This window comes from Hypanus sabinus, chromosome 7 (genome assembly GCF_030144855.1).
Source record: "Hypanus sabinus isolate sHypSab1 chromosome 7, sHypSab1.hap1, whole genome shotgun sequence".
Lineage (NCBI taxonomy): Eukaryota > Metazoa > Chordata > Chondrichthyes > Myliobatiformes > Dasyatidae > Hypanus > Hypanus sabinus.
This window is the reverse complement of record NC_082712.1, coordinates 1,672,781-1,690,590: the sequence shown is the minus strand read 5'-3', so window position 1 is coordinate 1,690,590 and position 17,810 is coordinate 1,672,781. Positions and strand designations below refer to the sequence as shown.

Below are 17,810 nucleotides of genomic sequence, written 5' to 3'. Positions count from 1 at the left end.
GCAATGTAAAAAGTGGACAAAATCGAAAAGGGTGAATACAGGACTGAAGGTGTTAATCTTGAATATGGAAGAAGGTAGGTGACATGCAGCACAGTTGCAGATTGACAGGTATGTTTGTTATGTCTCCCCCCTCTCACTCTGAAACGGAGACATCTCTTTCTCCCCAATTAAAAGGGAGATCGAGAGCGCCTGTAGCATGTCGAATAGGGTGAATGAGTAGTTTTTGGGATACTGCAAGTCTGTGTCTTTATTGTTGCTTTGCTGCACGCTTAAGTGCTCGGTAGAGGGTGCTGATGCTTTGTGTTTGCTGGTGGGGGGAGGGGATCATTGCTTGCTGCTGCTTACGCGCAGGAGGGTAGCTGGGGCGGGGGGATTTTGGGGTTCTAACATTTAATTATCATTCATTCTTTGGGGGCACTCCTCTGTTTTCGTGGATGGTTGCAAAGAAAAAGCATTTCAGGATGTATATTGTATACATTTGTGACATTAAATGTACTTTTGAAACCTTTGATATTGTGGGCATTGCTGAATCGTGGCTGAAAGATTATAGCTGGGAGCTTAAAGTCCAAGGACACACATTGTATCGAAAGGACAGGCAGAAAGGCAGAGGAGTGCATTGCTCTATTAGTAAAAAAAAATGAAATCAAATCATAAGAAAGAGGTGACATAGGATAATAAGGTGTTGAATCATTGTGGATAGAGCTAAGCAACTGCAAGGGTAAAAAGACCCTGATGGGAGTTGTATAGACACCCCCAAACAGTAGTAAGGATGGGCCTACAATGGGAGATAGAAAATTCATGCCAAAAGGACAATGTTGCAATGGTCATAGGCGATTTCAATATTCAGGTAGAATGGGAAAATCAGGCAGGTACTGGATCCCAAGAGGGGGAATTTCTAGATTGCCTACAAGATGGCTTTTTAAGAGCAGCTCGTGGTTAAGGTCACGAAAGGTTCAGCTATTCTGGATTGGATGTTGTGCAATGAACCAGAATTGATCAGAGAGCCCCAAGGGGATCAGTGAACATAACATGATCGAATTCATACAATTTGAGAAAGTCAGAGGTTGTAGAGGGGGACAAGGAAATGGTGGATGAACTGAATAAGTACTTCCATTAGTTTTCACTGTGGAAGACACTAGCAGAGTGCTGGAAATTCATAAGTGTCAGAGGGCAGAAGTGAGTTAAGCTGCCATTACAAGTTCCAGGGAAACTGAAAGCTCTGAATGTAGATAAGTCATATGGACCAGATGGTGTAGATCCCAGGGTTCTCAAAGAGGTGGCTGTAGAGATTGTGGAGGCATTAGTAATGATCTTTCACGCATCAATTGATTCTAGAATGGTTCCAGAGGAATGGAAAATTGTAAATGTCACTCCACTCTTCAAGTGAGAGAGGCAGAATAAAGCAAATTACAGGCCAGTTAGTCTGACCTCAGTGGTTGGAAAGATGTTGATTTTTACAGATGTAGTTAAGACACATGACAAAATAGGCTATAGTCAGCATGGGAAAATCTTGACTGACTAGTCTGTTGGAATTCCAAGAAATAACAAGCAGGTTAGAGAAAGGAGAATTGGTTGATGGTGTGTACTTGTATTTTCAGAAGGCCTTTGACAAGGTGCTGCAGGAGGCTATTCACATGTTAAGAGACCATGGTATTACAGGAAATACGCTAGCATGGATAGGGAACTGACCGAGTGTCAAGAGACAAAAAGTGTAAATAACAGGAGCCATTTCTGGTTGGCTGCTGGTGACTAATGGTGTTCCATAGGAGTCTGTGTTGGGACCACTTCCTTTTACATTATATGTCAATGTTTTGGATGATGGAATTGATGGCTTTGTGGCCAAGATTGTAGATGATACGAAGGTAGACGGAGGGTCAAGTAATTTTGAGAAAATAGAGGCTAGAGAAGGACTTAGCCAGATTAGGGGAATGCACAAAGAAAACAGATGGAATAGTGTCAGGAAGTATATGGTCATGCACTGTGGTAGAAGATATGAAAGAGTAGACTATTACCTAAATGGAAAGAAAATTCAAAACTCTGGGTGAGCTGCTCAGGGACTTGGGAGTCCTCATGAAAGATTCCATAAAGGTTAGTTTGCAGATTGAGTCGGTGGCGAGGAAGATAAATGTGATGTTAGCATTCACGATCCATGCCCTGAGTTCATCTGCCTTTCCTACGATACTCCTTGCATTGAAATATATGCAGCTCAGAATGTGAGTCCCACCAAGCTCAACCTTTTGATTGCCGACTGGCTAACTAATTCTTTACCCTCTTTCTGCACTGCTTATTGAAATGAACAATTATATTGTATATACTGATAGATATACATCTCCATCAGAGTCAGGTTTATTATCACCGATGTGTGTGGTGAGATTTGCTAACAGCAGTTCAATGCAATACATGATAATATAGAAAGAAAAACTAAATTACAGCAAGTATATATGTATATTAAATTTTAGATTACAAATGGTGCAAATCCAAAATAGTAATTTAAAAAGTGAGATAGAGTTCACGTGTTCAATGCCCATTTAGTAATTGGATAGCGGAGAGGAAGAAGCTGTTTTCACTGTGGAAGACACTAGCAGAATGCTGGAAATTCAGAAATGTCAGAGTGCAGAAGTGAGTGAATCCTGAATCACTGAGTGTGTGCTCCTTTAGGCTTATCTACCTCCTTCCTGACGTTAACAATGAGAAGCGGGCATGTCCTAGGTGATAGGGTTCCTTAATAATGACCACCAACTTTCTGAAACACTGCTCCTTGAAAATGTCTTGGATACTACAGAGGCTGGTACCCAAGATGGAGCTGACTAATTTTACAACTTTCTATAGCTTCTTTTGATACTGTGCAGTAGGTTCCCCCTTCCCCCATACCAGACAGTGATACAACCTGTCAGAATACTCTCCACTGTAAATCTATAGAAGTTTGAGCATTTTAGGTGACAAACTAAATCTCTTCAAAATCCTAATGAAATATTACCACTGTCTAGCCTTCTTTACAGCTGCATCAGTATGTTGGGACCAGGTTAGATCCTCAGAGATCTTAAGATAAGGAACTCGAAATTGCTCACTCTCTCCACTTCTGAACCCTGAGGATCAGTTCGTGTTCCCTCATCTTACTCTTCCTGAGGTCCGCAATCAGATCTTTCGTCTGACATTGAGTGCCAGATTGTTGTGTGACACCACTCAACTAGCTGGTATATCTCACTCCTGTACACCCTTTCCTCTCCATCTGAGATTCTATCAACAATGGTTGTGTCATCAGCAAATTTATAGATGGTACTTGAGCCACTCAGTAACGTGTATAGAGAGAGTAGAGCAGTGGGCTAAGCACATATCACTGAGGTGTGCCAGTGTTGATTGTTGGCGAGGAGGCAATATTATCACCAATCCACACAGATTGTGGTCTTCCGGTTAGGAAGTCGAGGATCCAATACAGAGGGAGGTGCAGAGGCCCAAAAACTGCATCTTATCGAACAGGACTGTGGGAATGATCGTGTTAAAACACTGAGCTATAGTCAACAAGTAGCACCCTGACATAGGTGCTTGTATTTTTCCAAGTGATCCAAGGCCGTGTGGAGAGCCATTGAGATTGTGTGTGCCATAGATCTATTGTGGCAATAGGCAAACTACAGTGGGTCCAGGTCCTTGTTGAGGCAGAAGTTGATTCTAGCCATGACCAACCTCTCAAACCATTTCATCACCGTACATGTAAGCACTACTGTATGATAATCATTAAGGCAGTGCACACTTGGGAGTACTGTGTGCACTTTTAGAAAGGATATACTGATTTTGGAGAGGGTTCAGAGAAGATTCACGAGAATGATTCCAGGAATGAAAGGGTTCCTGTATAAGGAAAATCTGGTAGCTTTCGGGCTGTATTCCCTGGAGTTCGGGAGAATGGGGGGGGGGGGGGGGGGGGGATCTCATAGAAACATTCCAAATGTTAAAAGGCCTGAACAGACTAAATATGGCAAAGTTATTTCCCGTGGTAGGGGAGTCTAGGACAAGAGGGCATGACTTCAGGATTGAAGGACGTCCATTTAGAACTGAGAAGCAGAGAAACCACTTTAGTCAGAGGGTGGTAAATATGTGGAATTTGTTGCCACGAGTGGCTGTGGAGGCCAAGTCTTTGGGCGTACTTAAGGCAGAGATAGGTTCTGGATTAGCCAGGGCATCAAAAGGTACGGGGTGAAGGCAGAGGAGTGGAGATGACTAAAATAATTGGACCAGAATGGCCTATTCTGCTCCTATCTTACAGTTTTACTCTTCTTAGACACTGGCATAATTGGTATCTTTTTTAAGCAGATGGGAACTTCCAACCACAGCAGAGAGATGTTGAAAACGTCCTTGAAATGGTACAGGTTTTCAGATCCTTACCAGACACTACATGCCGCCATGCGAGATTCACCCTCCTGAAAGACCGCCTGACATCAACCTCCAAGACAGAAAGCACAGGGTCACAAAAGCGGTGTACTCATCCAGGTTCAAAGATACATCCCTAAATACAGTCTAGTCCACCAATTTAAAGCAGTTCTGTAAGTGCTGTTTCAGTCTTTATATGCATGTGTTTTGTCCTCCATTAGTCTCAACAGACCATGTATTTGTGCCTTGATTCCAGAGCGCAAGCCTGGGCAAGGTTTATTTTATGGAAAACCGGCAGTTGCCCAAGCTGCAAGTCTCCCCTCTCCATGTCACTGATGTTGTCCAAGGGAAGGGCATTAGGACCCGTACAGCTTGGCACCAGTGTTGTCACAGAGCTACGTGTGGTTAAGTGCTTTGCTCAAGGACACACCACGCAGCCTCAGCCAAGGCTCAAACTAGCAACCTTCAGATCACTAGACGAATTCCTTAACCACGTGGCCACGCGCCAATATGTATATATGCATATATTGGGGAAGTAGAAGTACAGCCAGGCAATCAGACTTTCTGAAGTGTGGGCGTGGGATAGCATGGTAGGCATTCTTGATGATAGTCTGACAGTGGTTATTTCCTCTCGTACTACACGTGATCTACACACACAATTCAGGCTCCTATACCTCTTGGGAAGTGAAAGGTCATGCACTTTGGTATAAGAAATTAAAGGATTGACCATTTTCTAAATGGATAGAAAATACAAAACTGAGGTGCAAAGGCACCAGGGACTCCCAAAAGGTTAATTTGCAGGTTGAGTCAAGAAGACTGAAATATAAAAGCAAGGATGTAATGTTGAGACTTTATAAAGCACTGGTGAGGCCTCACTTGAGGTATTGTGAGCACAAAGGTGACTGTGGTTGTCAGAGGTCCACCATCCCAGCCCAGGGCATCACTACAGAAGTTCTTCTGGACAGTATTCTGGGCCCAGCTGCTTCGTCAATGACATTCCCTCCATCAGAAGGTGGGGTGATCCTAGTGCGGCTCCATATCAATCCCTTTAGCAGATGCAGCAAGACCTGAGGCAGGTAAGGATAGGGGTAAATACCTCAGTAAATAAAGACCAAAAGTGGCCATGAAATGTCCTCAGTAGCAGTAAATTGGATTAAAGAGAATCACGAACACATTTTATATTTCCATTTAAAACAAATGGTAACTAGGGAGAGACTCTCAAGCGTAATGAGGGAATCTATGCTTGGAGTCAGAGGGCCCACTGCTCTCTGCCACCTATTTCAGTGATCTGGATAAGAACATACAAGGCACGGTTTGCAAATGGAGTGATGGGACAGGGAGGAAGGTTATCACAAATTCCGAAGGAACCTTGTTCATTTGGATAAACAGGTGAGGAATGAGAAACTAAGCTTAATTTAGATAAGTGAGAGATGAGGTTGTACAGTGCACAGGCAAGGCTGCCCTTGGAATACTGTGTTCATTTTTAGTTCTCTGCTATAGACAAGATGTTATTAAACTGGAAAGAGTGAATAAAAGACTCACAAAGATGTTGCTACTCGAGGAACCAAGTTTTAGGGCGAAATTGGGCCATAGAAGACGAAGAAACAAAGGGCATTGGTAGGGAGAACGAGTCCTTTCTTCCCCAAATATTGGGGAAATCAAGAACTAGATGGTATAGATTTAGAGCAAAAGATTTCATAGGAGCCCAAGGAGCAACTTTTTCACGTATAGGGTGGTAAGGGCTGCCAATGAGAGTTCGAGGCAGATTCAAGAACAACTTTTAACAGACAGTTGGACAGTAATATGTATTGGAAAGGTTCAGAGAGTAATCGCCGAGCACTAGCAAATGGGACTAGCTAGGACGGGGCATCCAGCTGGGCCAAAGGGCTGGTTCCCATGCTGTCTTACATCTTCTGGAAGGGAAACCAAAGGGAAGTAAACCTCCACTCGGTGATTGTAGCTGCAAGGAATGACCCTCAATAGTACTCAACGTCAGTCCACTCTAACTCTGGGACACAAGAACCTTCTCCAGCCTGTCCTCTTCGCAATGGGAGACGCACTGATCCTCCCAAACTTAAATGGAGAATCAAAGTCTCTGATTGGGAGGGAATGGGGAAAAACAACTGCCCTGATTGCAGACGATGAGACACAATGTGGCCCACACCATAAGTGAAACAGGTTCATATTGGACTGACCATAGCCACATCAAAGTTCAAAGTAAATTTATTATCAAAGTACAGGTATGTCACCATAAACAACTCTGAGATTCATTTACATGTGGGTTTCTAAATACAAGAAACACAATAAAAACGAAGAAAGGCCACACTCGACAGGACAAACAACCAATGTGCAAATACAAAAGAAATGATAATAATAAATATCCAGAACAGAAGACCACAACATAAAGGAGCAAAATTAGGCTATTTGGCCCAAGTCTGCTCCGCCATTCAGTCAGGCTGATCTTTCTTTCCTCCTCAGCCACGCTCCCCAGCCTTCTCCCCGCAACCTTTGATGTTGTGTCCAAGCAAGAACCTATCAATTTCTGCCTTAAATACACACAACAACTAGGCCTCCACAGTTGCCTGTGGACTTGTGGTAACAAATTCCACAAATCCACCACCCTCTGGCTAAAGTAGTTTCTCTGCATCTCTTTTGAATGGACTCCCATCTATCCTGAGGCTGTGCCCGCTTATCTTAGCCTTCCCTACCAGGAGAAACATCCTTTCCACATCTACTCTGTCTAGGCCTTTCAGCATTCAAAAGGTTTCAATGAGATCCCCCTCATCCTTCTGAATTCCACCAGAGCCATCAAACGTTCCTCATATAATAACCTTATCATTTCTGGAATTATCCTTGTGAATCTCCTCTGGACCCTCTCAATGCCAGCACATCTTTTCTCTTATGAGGAGTCTAAAACTGCTGACAATACTCAAGGTGAGGCCTCACCAGTGCCTTATAAACTCTCAGCATCACATCCCTGCTCTTGTATTCCAGACCTCTTGAAATGAATGCTAACAGTGCATTTGCCTTCCTCACCAACCTTGAGGGTGTTCTGCACAAGGACTCCCAGGTCCTTTTGCATCTCAGATTTTTGGATTTTCTCCCCATTTAGAGAATAGTCTTCACATTTAATTTTGCTACCAAAGTGCATGACCAGGCATTTTCCAACATTGTATTTCATTTGCCACTATTTTGCCCAGTCTCCTAATCTGTCCAAGTCCTTCTGCAGCCTACCTGTTTCAACACTACCTGCCCCTCCACCAATCTTCGTATCATCTGCAAACTTGGCAATATGGCCATCTACAAAAAATAGAGGAAATATGCAGATGCTGGAAATCCGAGCAACACACTCAAAATGCTGAAGGAATTCAGCAGGCCAGGAAGCATCTATGGAAAAACAGTAAAGTCGATGCGTTGGATCGAAACAAATCCATCTATTCCATCCTCTAAACCATTTATATACAGCATAAAAAGAAATGGTCCCAATACTGGCCCATGTGGAACTCTAGTCACTGGCAGCCAACCAGATAAGGATCCTTTATCCCCATTCGCTGCCTCCTACCAATCAACCATGCCAATAACTTCCCTGTAATACCATGGGCTCTTAAATTGGTAAGCTCTCTCATGTGTGGTACCTTGTCAAGGGCTTTCTGAAGGTCCAAATATCTAACATCCGCTATGTCTCCTTTATCTATCTTACTTGTAATATCCTCAAAGATTTCCAACAGATTTGTCAGGCAGAATTTTCCCGGAAGGAAACCGTGCTGACTTTGTACTATCTTGTCCTGTGACACCAAGTACTCCATCACCTCATCCTTAACAATTGACTCTAACATCTTCCCAACCACTGAGTTCAGGCTAACTGGTCTATAATTTCCTTTCTGCTGCCTTCCTCCTTTTTTAGAGAGTGGAGTGACATTTGCAATTTTCCAGTCCTCTGGCACCATGCCAGGGTCCAATGATTTTTGGAAGATCATTACTAATGCCTCCACAATCTCTACCGCCACCTCTTTCAGAACCCCAGGGTGCAGTTCATCTGGTCCGGGTGACTTATGTACCTTTAGCTCTTTCAGCACCCACTTCTCTTCCCTCACACCCTTCAACATCTGGCACACTGCTAGTGTCAGAGATTAAAGGTGAGTTCATAGGTCGAAGGAACAATTCAGTGACCCAGGCTGTGCTAGTCCACATGCCCCCACCCTCACCAGGGACCAAAGACCTGACCCCTGGATCCAGTCCCAGCATTGCAACCCTTCCCCGAGCCAGTGGCCACCCACTTTACCCTCACCCACCCTCCGCCTATTGCCTCCCCAGACCGCACACCATTCGATCACTCACCAAATCACCTGCGAACTTACTCCCCCCCAGAGCCCCTCATATGGACATTGTTCTCACCCGCTCCGTTTCGGCGCCACACTGCGGCGGGAAGTTCAATATCCGCGCGCACTCGCGTAAGCGGGATCTGATTGGTGCAAATGGGATCGGCCCGCTCCCGTCGCCGGGAGGTTCCTGCCGCAATGCGTAATGGGAGGCAGGGAGACCGCTGGACTACACGGCCCATGAGCCATTGCGCCGCGCAGCCGCACGGGGAGGTCCCGGAGCTGACGTTGCAAGAAGCGGAAATGGGAGCTTGGAATGGTGAAAGAAGCCGGAGTAGGGTTTGAGGAGGGTGAGTGACTGTGTAGGGAGGGTAAAACACCAGAGGGTTGTGGTAAGTACCGGGGCTCGCGTAGAGGGAAGAACTGAAAGTGTCGGGAGTGGGAGGGTGGTGAGAGGTGAACGAGCAGAGGGTTGAGTAAACGCAGTCCACTGCAGATGCTGGGGTCAAAACAACACGCTGGACGGGCAGCATCCGGGCCGACCTGCTGAGTTCCTCCAGCGAGCTGTACGTGTCGATTGGAGGGTTGAGTGAGCAACTTTAGGTGAAGGTATTGACCCAAAACCTTGGCTGTCCTCCCCCCTGACTTCAGCATCTCGTGGGTAAGTGTGACCAGGTACCCGGGGTAAATATTTATCTTAGCTGGGACAGAAACTCTTAGGAAGGATGTGAGAGTGATGGAGGGGGAACAGATTCGCTGGGTGCTGACTGGAGAACATACGTCTCTGCTCCCTGGAGTGCAGTAGTAAAGAGGGGAAATGACAAGTGTTTAGCATTGTGGTAGTAAATGACCGCAAGAAGCTATTCCGCTTACTACATTATTATTATAACCTAGGAGACAAGGGTCAGGGTAAGAGCCAGGAGATTTCGAGGGGTCCTTTATCGAGCGGGAGTAGCTGGGGTTCAGTGCCCGAGCCAAAGTCACCGAGAGCAGTTAGGTATCGTCTGGATCAGCTGAGTACAGAGGCTGGGATGGATAAATAAGTTTGTTGTCCTCTGGTCATCGCGGATGTGGGCAGCTGAGTGAGCTGGAGGCCGAGTCATTCAGTATATTTAAAATGCAAGAATGGAGGTTCTGTTAGGGCATCAAAGGTTACAGGGAATGGTGTTGAAATGGATAATAAATGGTGGAGCAGACTCGGTGGGTTAATTCTGCTCATGCAGTTTGTCTTGTAGTGTTCTGATTCTTACACCATATATTCTTTCCATTTGCACTGAGCTTGTGCATCCTCTCTTTCCCCAAAGGTTTCCTGTTAGTGACCCGTGATTGAACAGCAGGTTCTCCTCCCTCACTGCCCCACCCTCCCCACCCCGTACCCATTCTCTAGTGACCCACCCTCCCCACCCCGTACGCATTCTCTAGTGCCCACCCTCCCCACCCCGTACGCATTCTCTAGTGCCCACCCTCCCCACCCCGTACCCATTCTCTAGTGCCCACCCTCCCCACCCCGTACTCATTCTCTAGTGCCCACCCTCCCCACCCCGTACCCATTCTCTAGAGCCCCATTCCCCACCCCGTACCCATTCTCTAGTGCCCCACCCGCCCCACCCCGTACCCATTCTCTAGTGCCCCACCCTCCCCACCCCGTACCCATTCTCTAGTGACCCACCCTCCCCACCCCGTACGCATTCTCTAGTGCCCACCCTCCCCACCCCGTACGCATTCTCTAGTGCCCACCCTCCCCACCCCGTACCCATTCTCTAGTGCCCCACCCTCCCCACCCCATACCCATTAGTGCCCCACCCCGTACCCATTCTCTGGTGCCCACCCTCCCCACCCCGTACGCATTCTCTAGTGCCCCACCCTCCCCACCCCGTACGCTTTCTCTAGTGCCCCACCCTCCCCACCCTGTACCCATTCTCTAGTGCCCCACCCTCCCCACCCCATACCCATTCTCTGGTGCCCCACCCTCCCCACCCCGTACCCATTCTCTAGTGCCCCACCCCGTACCCATTCTCTGGTGCCCCACCCCGTACCCATTCTCTGGTGCCCCACCCCGTACCCATTCTCTAGTGCCCCACCCTCCCCACCCCGTACGCATTCTCTAGTGCCCCACCCTCCCCACCCCGTACCCATTCTCTAGTGCCCACCCTCCCCACCCCGTACCCGTTTTCCCTTCCACCAGGTTAACCATGAGTGGGGCGGCTTTGGGCATCGATATCGTGGCCGTTTTCTTCCTGGCGCTGCTCGTTCTCTATCGCTACGCTGACTTCAGGAAGCAGCACCGCCTGGTGATTGTTGCCACACTCCTGGCCTGGTACCTCTGCTTCCTCATCGTTATCATCCTACCACTGGACGTCACCACGGTGAGTCTGCTGTGACAGCCAGCCAGCCATCGGAGAGCTCAGGCTAACCCTAACCCTAACCCTAATGCGGGCCCTAACCCCAACCCCAACCCCAACCCCAACCCCTACCCTACCACTGGACGTCACCACGGTGAGTCTGCTGTGACAGCCAGACAGCCCTCGGAGAGCTCAGGCCCTTGCTGAGGTGGATTCACCAGGAGTCATTGTGTGTTCTTGTGTTGACCTATATCACTGAAAACCTTTCCTACACGTCCAGATATCTTTTAAATATCAGAATTTCGTAAACCACCTTTAAACCCTCTCTAGTGCCACCACACTTTTTGTGAGACAAGGGGCCCTAACTGCTCACTGTACCTCATAAAGCCTCAGCTTTACATCCTTGCTTCTATATTCAGCCCTCCTAAAATGAATGCTAACATCACATTTGCCTGCCTCACCACAGACTCAACCTGCAAATGTAGGGAATCCTGTAGGAGGAAGGTTCACTGGCCTGTAGTTCCCTGCTATCCTTTGAGAATAATAGTTCTCTGGCTTGTCACTCCAACCTTTCTTAACTAAAGGTACAGCATTAGTTGGCCACTAGTCTTTCAGAACCTTGCCTGTGACTAACAAATGTATAAGATTATGCAAGAAGAGAGAGTCTTAAATCACACCCCCATGGTATCGGAGACAAGAGGGCATTGGATTCAGGTGAGAGGAGGATTTTAAAGGGGATCTGAAGGGTAACAATGTGGACATGGGTGTGGTTTCTGTGCTTGACCACCGACCGATTCCATGGATTGGGGAAAAATCTATTTCAATGTCCTTGGAAGAGTTGACTGGAAGCTTCAGCCTCGCATCTCTGTGACCATCAGGGCCAATTATACTATCGCCACTGCCTCGTTAATGCCATATCCCCCTGTGCCCTGTCCAGATACACTTTAAATGTTGTTACTGTCTAGCAACTCATTCCAGGTGCCAGCTACTCTGTATGTGAAAATAACATTCCTCCCCTTCTCCCTCTCACCTTAATCATTCAGTCGCCCCTACCCTGGTAAACACACTCTGACTATCTACCCTATACATGCCTCGTAATATTTTATAAACCTGTGTGAGATTTCCCCCCTCAGACTCCTTTGCTCTAGGGAAAACAGTGCCAGCCTGTCCAGTCTCTCCCATTTAACTCTTGTCCTCCAACTCGAATCTATCCAACCTTGTCTTAAATACCACTCTCTGGGAAAAGCTGTTCCTCCTCTGGAATCGACCTGGTGAACTCCTCTGCACTGCCTCCAAAGCCAGTATATCCTTCTCCAAGTAAGGAGACCAGAACTGCTCACAGTACTCCATGTGCGGCCTCACCAGTACCCTGAACATTTGCAGCAAAACCTCCCTGCTCTTAAATTCAATCCCTTTAGCAATAAAGGTTAATTTGATCGGGGCACAACTGTGCATGCATGTGGACGTTGGCCAGTGAGAATAGTGAGAAGGGTTTAAAAGGAGACACCTTATAGAGCTGGTGACGGAGTAAAGGGAGATAGAGTAGAAAGGCTTTGGCTCAATGGGGCTCAGATCATAACAGGTTGAGAGAATGTAGGTTGTCTGTGTGGAATATGGACAGGAAGAATGTGTGTGAGGCCAGTGTTCTGTTAAGTGTCAGATGTGGGAAGTCTGGGAGACTCCCAGCCTCCCGGATGGCCACATGGAATTTAGAAGGATGAGAGGGGATCTGATTGAAACATATAAGACACGCTGGAGGCAGGAAGCATGTTCCTGCTGATGGGTGAGTCCAGAACCAGAGGCCACAGTTTAAGAATAAGGGGTAGGCCATTTAGAACAGAGATGCGGAAGAACTTTTTCACCCAGAGAGTGGTGGATATGTGGAATGCTCTGCCCCAGAAGGCAGTGGAGGTCAAGTCTCTGGATACATTCAAGAGAGAGTTAGATAGAGCTCTTATAGATAGCGGGGTCGAGGGATATGGGGAGAGGGCAGGAACGGGGTACTGATTGTGTATGATCAGCCATGATCACAGTGAATGGCGGTGCTGGCTAGAAGGGCCGAATGGCCTACTCCTGCACCTACTGTCTGCACCAGGTACATCTAGTTGCAGCTCCTTAGTGACAGTGTTAGGGAACTGGAGATGCAGCTCGATGACCTTCAGCTGGTCAGGGAGAGTGAGGAGGTGATGGAGAGGAGCTACTGGCAGGTAGTCACCCCGGGGCCTGGGAAGACAAATAAGTGGGTAACAGTCAGGAGAGGGAAGGACAAGAGGCAGATGCTAGAGAGTACCCCAGTGGCTGTCCCCCTTAATAAGTACTGCTGCTTGAGTACTGTTGGGGGAGACGGCCTACCTGGGGGTGCACTCTGACCGATGGTTTGAGATGTGTCTATTTTAATGTAAGGAGTATCCTGAACAAAGCGGATGAGCTTAGAGCGTGGATCAGCACTTGGAGCTATGATGTTGTGGCCATTACAGAGACTTGGATGGGTCAGGGCAGGAATGGCTACTTTGAGTGTCAGGCTTTAGATGTTTCAGAAAGGACAGGGAGGGAGGCAAAAGAGGTGGGAACATGGCACTGTTGATCAGAGATAGTGTCACGGCTGCAGAAAAGGAGGAAGTCATGGGGGGATTGTCTACAGAGTCTCTGTGGGTGGAAGTTAGGAACAGGAAGGGGTCAAAAACTCGACTGGGTGTTTTTATAGCCCTCCCAATAGTAACAGGGACTTTGAGGAGCAGGTAGGGAGACAGATTCAGGAAAGGTGTAATAATAACAGGGTTGTTGTGGTGGGAAATTTTAATTTCCCAGATATAGATTGGCATGTCCCTAGAGCAAGGGGATTAGATGGGGTGGAGTTTGTTAGGTGTGTTCAGGAAGGTTTCTTACACAATATGTAGATAAGCCTACGAGAGGAGAGGCTGTACTTGATCTGGTATTGGGAAATCAACCTGGTCAGGTGTCAGATCTCTCAGTGGGAGAGCATGTTGGAGACAGTGATCATAATTCTATCTCCTTTACCATAGTATTGGAGAGGGATAGGAACAGACAAGTTAGGAAAGCGTTTAATTGTAGTAAGGGGAAATATGAGGCTATCCGGCGAGGAATTGGAAGTATAAATTGGAAACAGATGTTCTCAGGGAAATGTATGGAAGAAATGTGGCAAATGTTCAGGGGATATTTGCAAGGATCGTGGTGTACAAAGGCTGTTGTAAATCTAGTCAAGAAGAGCTTACGGAAGGTTCAAAAAAACTAGGTAACGATAGAAATCTAGAGTCAAATCACTTATATTGTCATTTCGACCATAACTGCTGGTACAGTACGTAGTAAAAATGAGATGTTTTTCAAGACCATGGTGTTGCATGACACAGTACAAAAACAGTAGAAGATTATAAGGCTAGCAGGAAGGAGTGCAGAGGAGATTTACAAAGATGTTGCCCGGATTGGGGAGCATGCCTTATGAGGACAGGTTGAGTTAACTTGGCCTTTTTTTCTTGAGCGACGGAGGATGAGAGGTGACCTGATAGAGGTGTATAAAATGATGAAAGGGATTGATTGTGTGGATAGTCAGAGGCTTTTTCCCAGGGCTGAAATGGCGAGTACGAGAGGGCACAGATTTAAAGTGCTTGGAAGAAGGCACAGAGGAGATGTCAGGGGTAAGTTTTTTACTCAGAGTGTGGTGAGTGTGTGGAATGGGCTGCCGGTAACGGTGGTGGAGGTGGATACAATAGATAAGAGACTCCTGGACAGGTACATGGAGCTTAGAAAAATAGATGGCTGTGGGGTAACCCTAGGTAATTTCTAAGGTAGGGACATGTTCCACACAGCATTGTCGGCCGAACGGCCTGCTGTGGGGTTTCTTCTGCTTCTGGAAATCCCAGTAAATAACATCCACCTGTCCCCCTCTATCCACTGCGCTCATTATATCCTCAAAGAACTCCAGTAAGCTTGTCAAACAGGACCTGCCTTTGCTGAATCCATGCTGTGTCTGTCTGATGGATCCATTTCTTTCCAGATGCCTCACTATTTCTTCTTTAATGACAGCTTCAAGCATTTCCCAACTACAGATGTTAAACTAACTGGCCTATAGTCACAAACAAGAGATGCTGCCTGGCCTGCTGAGTTCCTCAAGCATTTTGGGAGGCATGAACATTGATTTCTCCAAACTTCCAGTAATGGCTCCTTTCTCTCCCCCCCCCCCCCACCATTTCCCCTTATCCCTCTCTCATGTTATCTCCTTGCCTGCCCATCGCCTCCCTCTGAAGCACTCCCCCCCCCTCTTTTTTCTTTCTTCAGTGGCCTTATCTCTTTCACCAGTCAACTTCCTAGTTCTTTGCTTCATCCCTCTCCCTGCATTTCACCTATCACCTGCCGTTTCTCTCCCCCCTTCAGATCTACTCAGTTTTTGTCCTCCAGTCCTGCCAAAGGGTTTCAGCCCGAAACGGCAACTGTACTTTTTTCCATGATGCTGTCTGTCCTGCTGAGTTCCTCCAGCATTTTGTGTGTTACTCTGTCCATAGACACTGTCTGTCCTGCTGAGTTCCTCCTGCATTTTGTGTGTGTTGCTCTGACCATAGACACTGTCTGTCCTGCTGAGTTCCTCCAGCATTTTGTGTGTGTTGCTGGTCTATAGTCACCTGCATTTTGTGTGTGTTGCTGGTCTGTTGTCACCTGCATTTTGCCCATATCCTTTTTTCAATGGTGGTGTGATACTCGCCGTCTTCCAACCCACACAGGGTCCGGAGAAATTTGGTAAATCATCACCAAAGCCACTTCTATAACTTCTGCCATTTCTTTCAGTACTCTGGGATGCATTCCATCAGGAACTGAGGACTTGTCTATCCTTAGGCCCACAAGTATGCTCAGTGCTAGCTCTTTAGTGATAGCTATTGTATTGAGGTCCTCACCTCCCATCACATCTCTGTGCGGCATGTTAGACGTGTCCTCCACCTCAAAGACTGACACAAAGTAGTCATTCAAACCCTCCGCCACTTCCTCATTACCCAATATCAACGCTTCCTTATCAACCCCCAAGAGACCTACATTCACTTTAGCCATCCTTTTCTGCTTTATATAATATAGAAACTTAGTATCTGTTTTTATATTTTGTGCTAGTATGTTTTCATTAATCTATCTTCCCTTTCTTTATTGCTTGCTTTGTGGTTCTTTGTTGCTTTTAAAGTTTTCCCAATCTTCCAGTTTCCCGCTACTCCTGGCGACTTTGATGTCTTTTTTTATTTCCTTAGCTATCCAAGGCTGGCTTTCCGCACCCTGACTGTTCTTGCTTTTAACTGAATAAACTTTTGAGCACCATGAAAAATCTCTTTGTAAGTCTTCTACTGTCCCACCATACAGCCAGTGTTCCCAGTCTACACTTGCCAAATCCTCCTCCGTCCCATTGTAGTCTCCATTATTTAGGCATAGGGTTTCGGCCCGAAACGTCGTCACTACCTCCTCCCATAGTTCTGTCTGGCCTGCTAAATTCTGCCAGCATTTTGTGTTTTTATCTAGGCATAATACACTGGTTTTAGATTGAACTATTGCACCCTCCATTTGTATGAGAAACTCAGTCATGCTGTGTCACTCTTTCCAAGAGGGTCCCCAACTACAAGAGCACTGATTTTTACCCGTCTCATTGCACAGGACCAGATCTAAGATAGCACATTCCCTTGTAGGTTCACTAACATGCTGTTCAAGAAAGCCATCACAGATGCATTCTATGAAGACCTCCTCAAGACTGCCTTGACTAACTAGATTCACCCAACCTATGTGCAAGTTAAAGTCCCCCACGATAACTGCTGTTCCATTCTTGCATGCCTCAGAGTCTCCTACCCCCACTGATGACCCCTTCTCCCGTCTTCAACCCTCCTCCTCTTCGTGGACACCCCACTCTGACTGCTCTGGATCACTTTATTGCTAATTGCCGATGGGACATCAACCGTCTCGACTTCACCACACCCTGTTCCAATTCCAACCTAACTCCTTCCGAACGCTCTGCTCTCCGCTCCCTCCGCACCAATCCCAACCTCACTATAAAACCCGCTGATAAGGGGGAGCTGTTGTTGTCTGGCGTACTGACCTCTACCTGGCCGAGGCACAGCGACAACTCTCTGATACCTCCTCTTATTTACCCCTTGATCATGACTCCACTAAGGCCATTGTCTCCTATACCGTCACCAACCTTATCAGCTCTGGGGATCTCCCATCCACTGCCACCAACCTCATAGTTCCCACACCCCGCACTTCCCGTTTCTACCTCCTACCCAAGATCCACAAACCTACCTGTCCAGGTAGACCTATTGTCTCAGCTTGCTCCTGCCCCACTGAACTCATTTCTGCATTCCTGGACACTGTTTTATCCCCCCTTGTTCAATCTCTTCCCACCTATGTTCGTGACACTCCTCACGCTTTGAATTTTTCAATGATTTTAAGTTCCCTGGCCCCCACTGTCTTATTTTCACCATGGCCGTCCAGTCCCTATATACCTCCATCCCCCACCGAGATGGTCTCGAAGCTCTTCACTTCTTTTTGGATTCCAGACCTAACCAATTCCCCTCTACCACTACTCTCCTCCGTCTAGCGGAATTAGTTCTTACTCTCAATAATTTCTCCTTTGGCTCCTCACACTTCCTCCAAACCAAGGGTGTAGCCATGGGCACCTGTACGGGTCCCAGTTATGCCTGACTTTTTGTTGGCTTTGTGAAACAGTCCATGTTCCAAGCCTGTACGGGTATCTGTCCCCCTCTTTTCCCTTCGCTACATTGACGACTACATTGGCGCTGCCTCCTGC

The 17,810-nt window shown here is 46.9% G+C and overlaps 2 protein-coding genes across 6 annotated transcripts in view; one reads left to right on the top strand and one right to left on the bottom strand.

Annotated features, from left to right (window-relative positions):
- The window catches only part of LOC132396491 (S-phase kinase-associated protein 2-like), a 30,351-nt gene extending 21,326 nt beyond the window's left edge, over positions 1 to 9,025 (bottom strand). The window contains exons 1-2 of one of the 5 annotated variants that reach the window (XM_059974040.1): positions 8,758 to 9,025; positions 4,378 to 4,435 (exon numbers count right to left, since the gene is read on the bottom strand). The gene's annotated coding sequence lies outside the window, so the exon portion shown is untranslated. The other 4 variants (XM_059974041.1, XM_059974043.1, XM_059974042.1 and 1 more) reach the window with 4 other exon arrangements.
- Positions 9,026 to 10,495: 1,470 nt separating this feature from the next.
- The window catches only part of lmbrd2b (LMBR1 domain containing 2b), a 72,114-nt gene continuing 64,799 nt past the window's right edge, over positions 10,496 to 17,810 (top strand). The window contains exon 1 of the mRNA XM_059974039.1: positions 10,496 to 11,047. Coding sequence (XP_059830022.1) covers positions 10,874 to 11,047 — 174 coding nt within the window. The 5' untranslated portion in view covers positions 10,496 to 10,873. The remainder of the gene's footprint in view (positions 11,048 to 17,810) is intronic.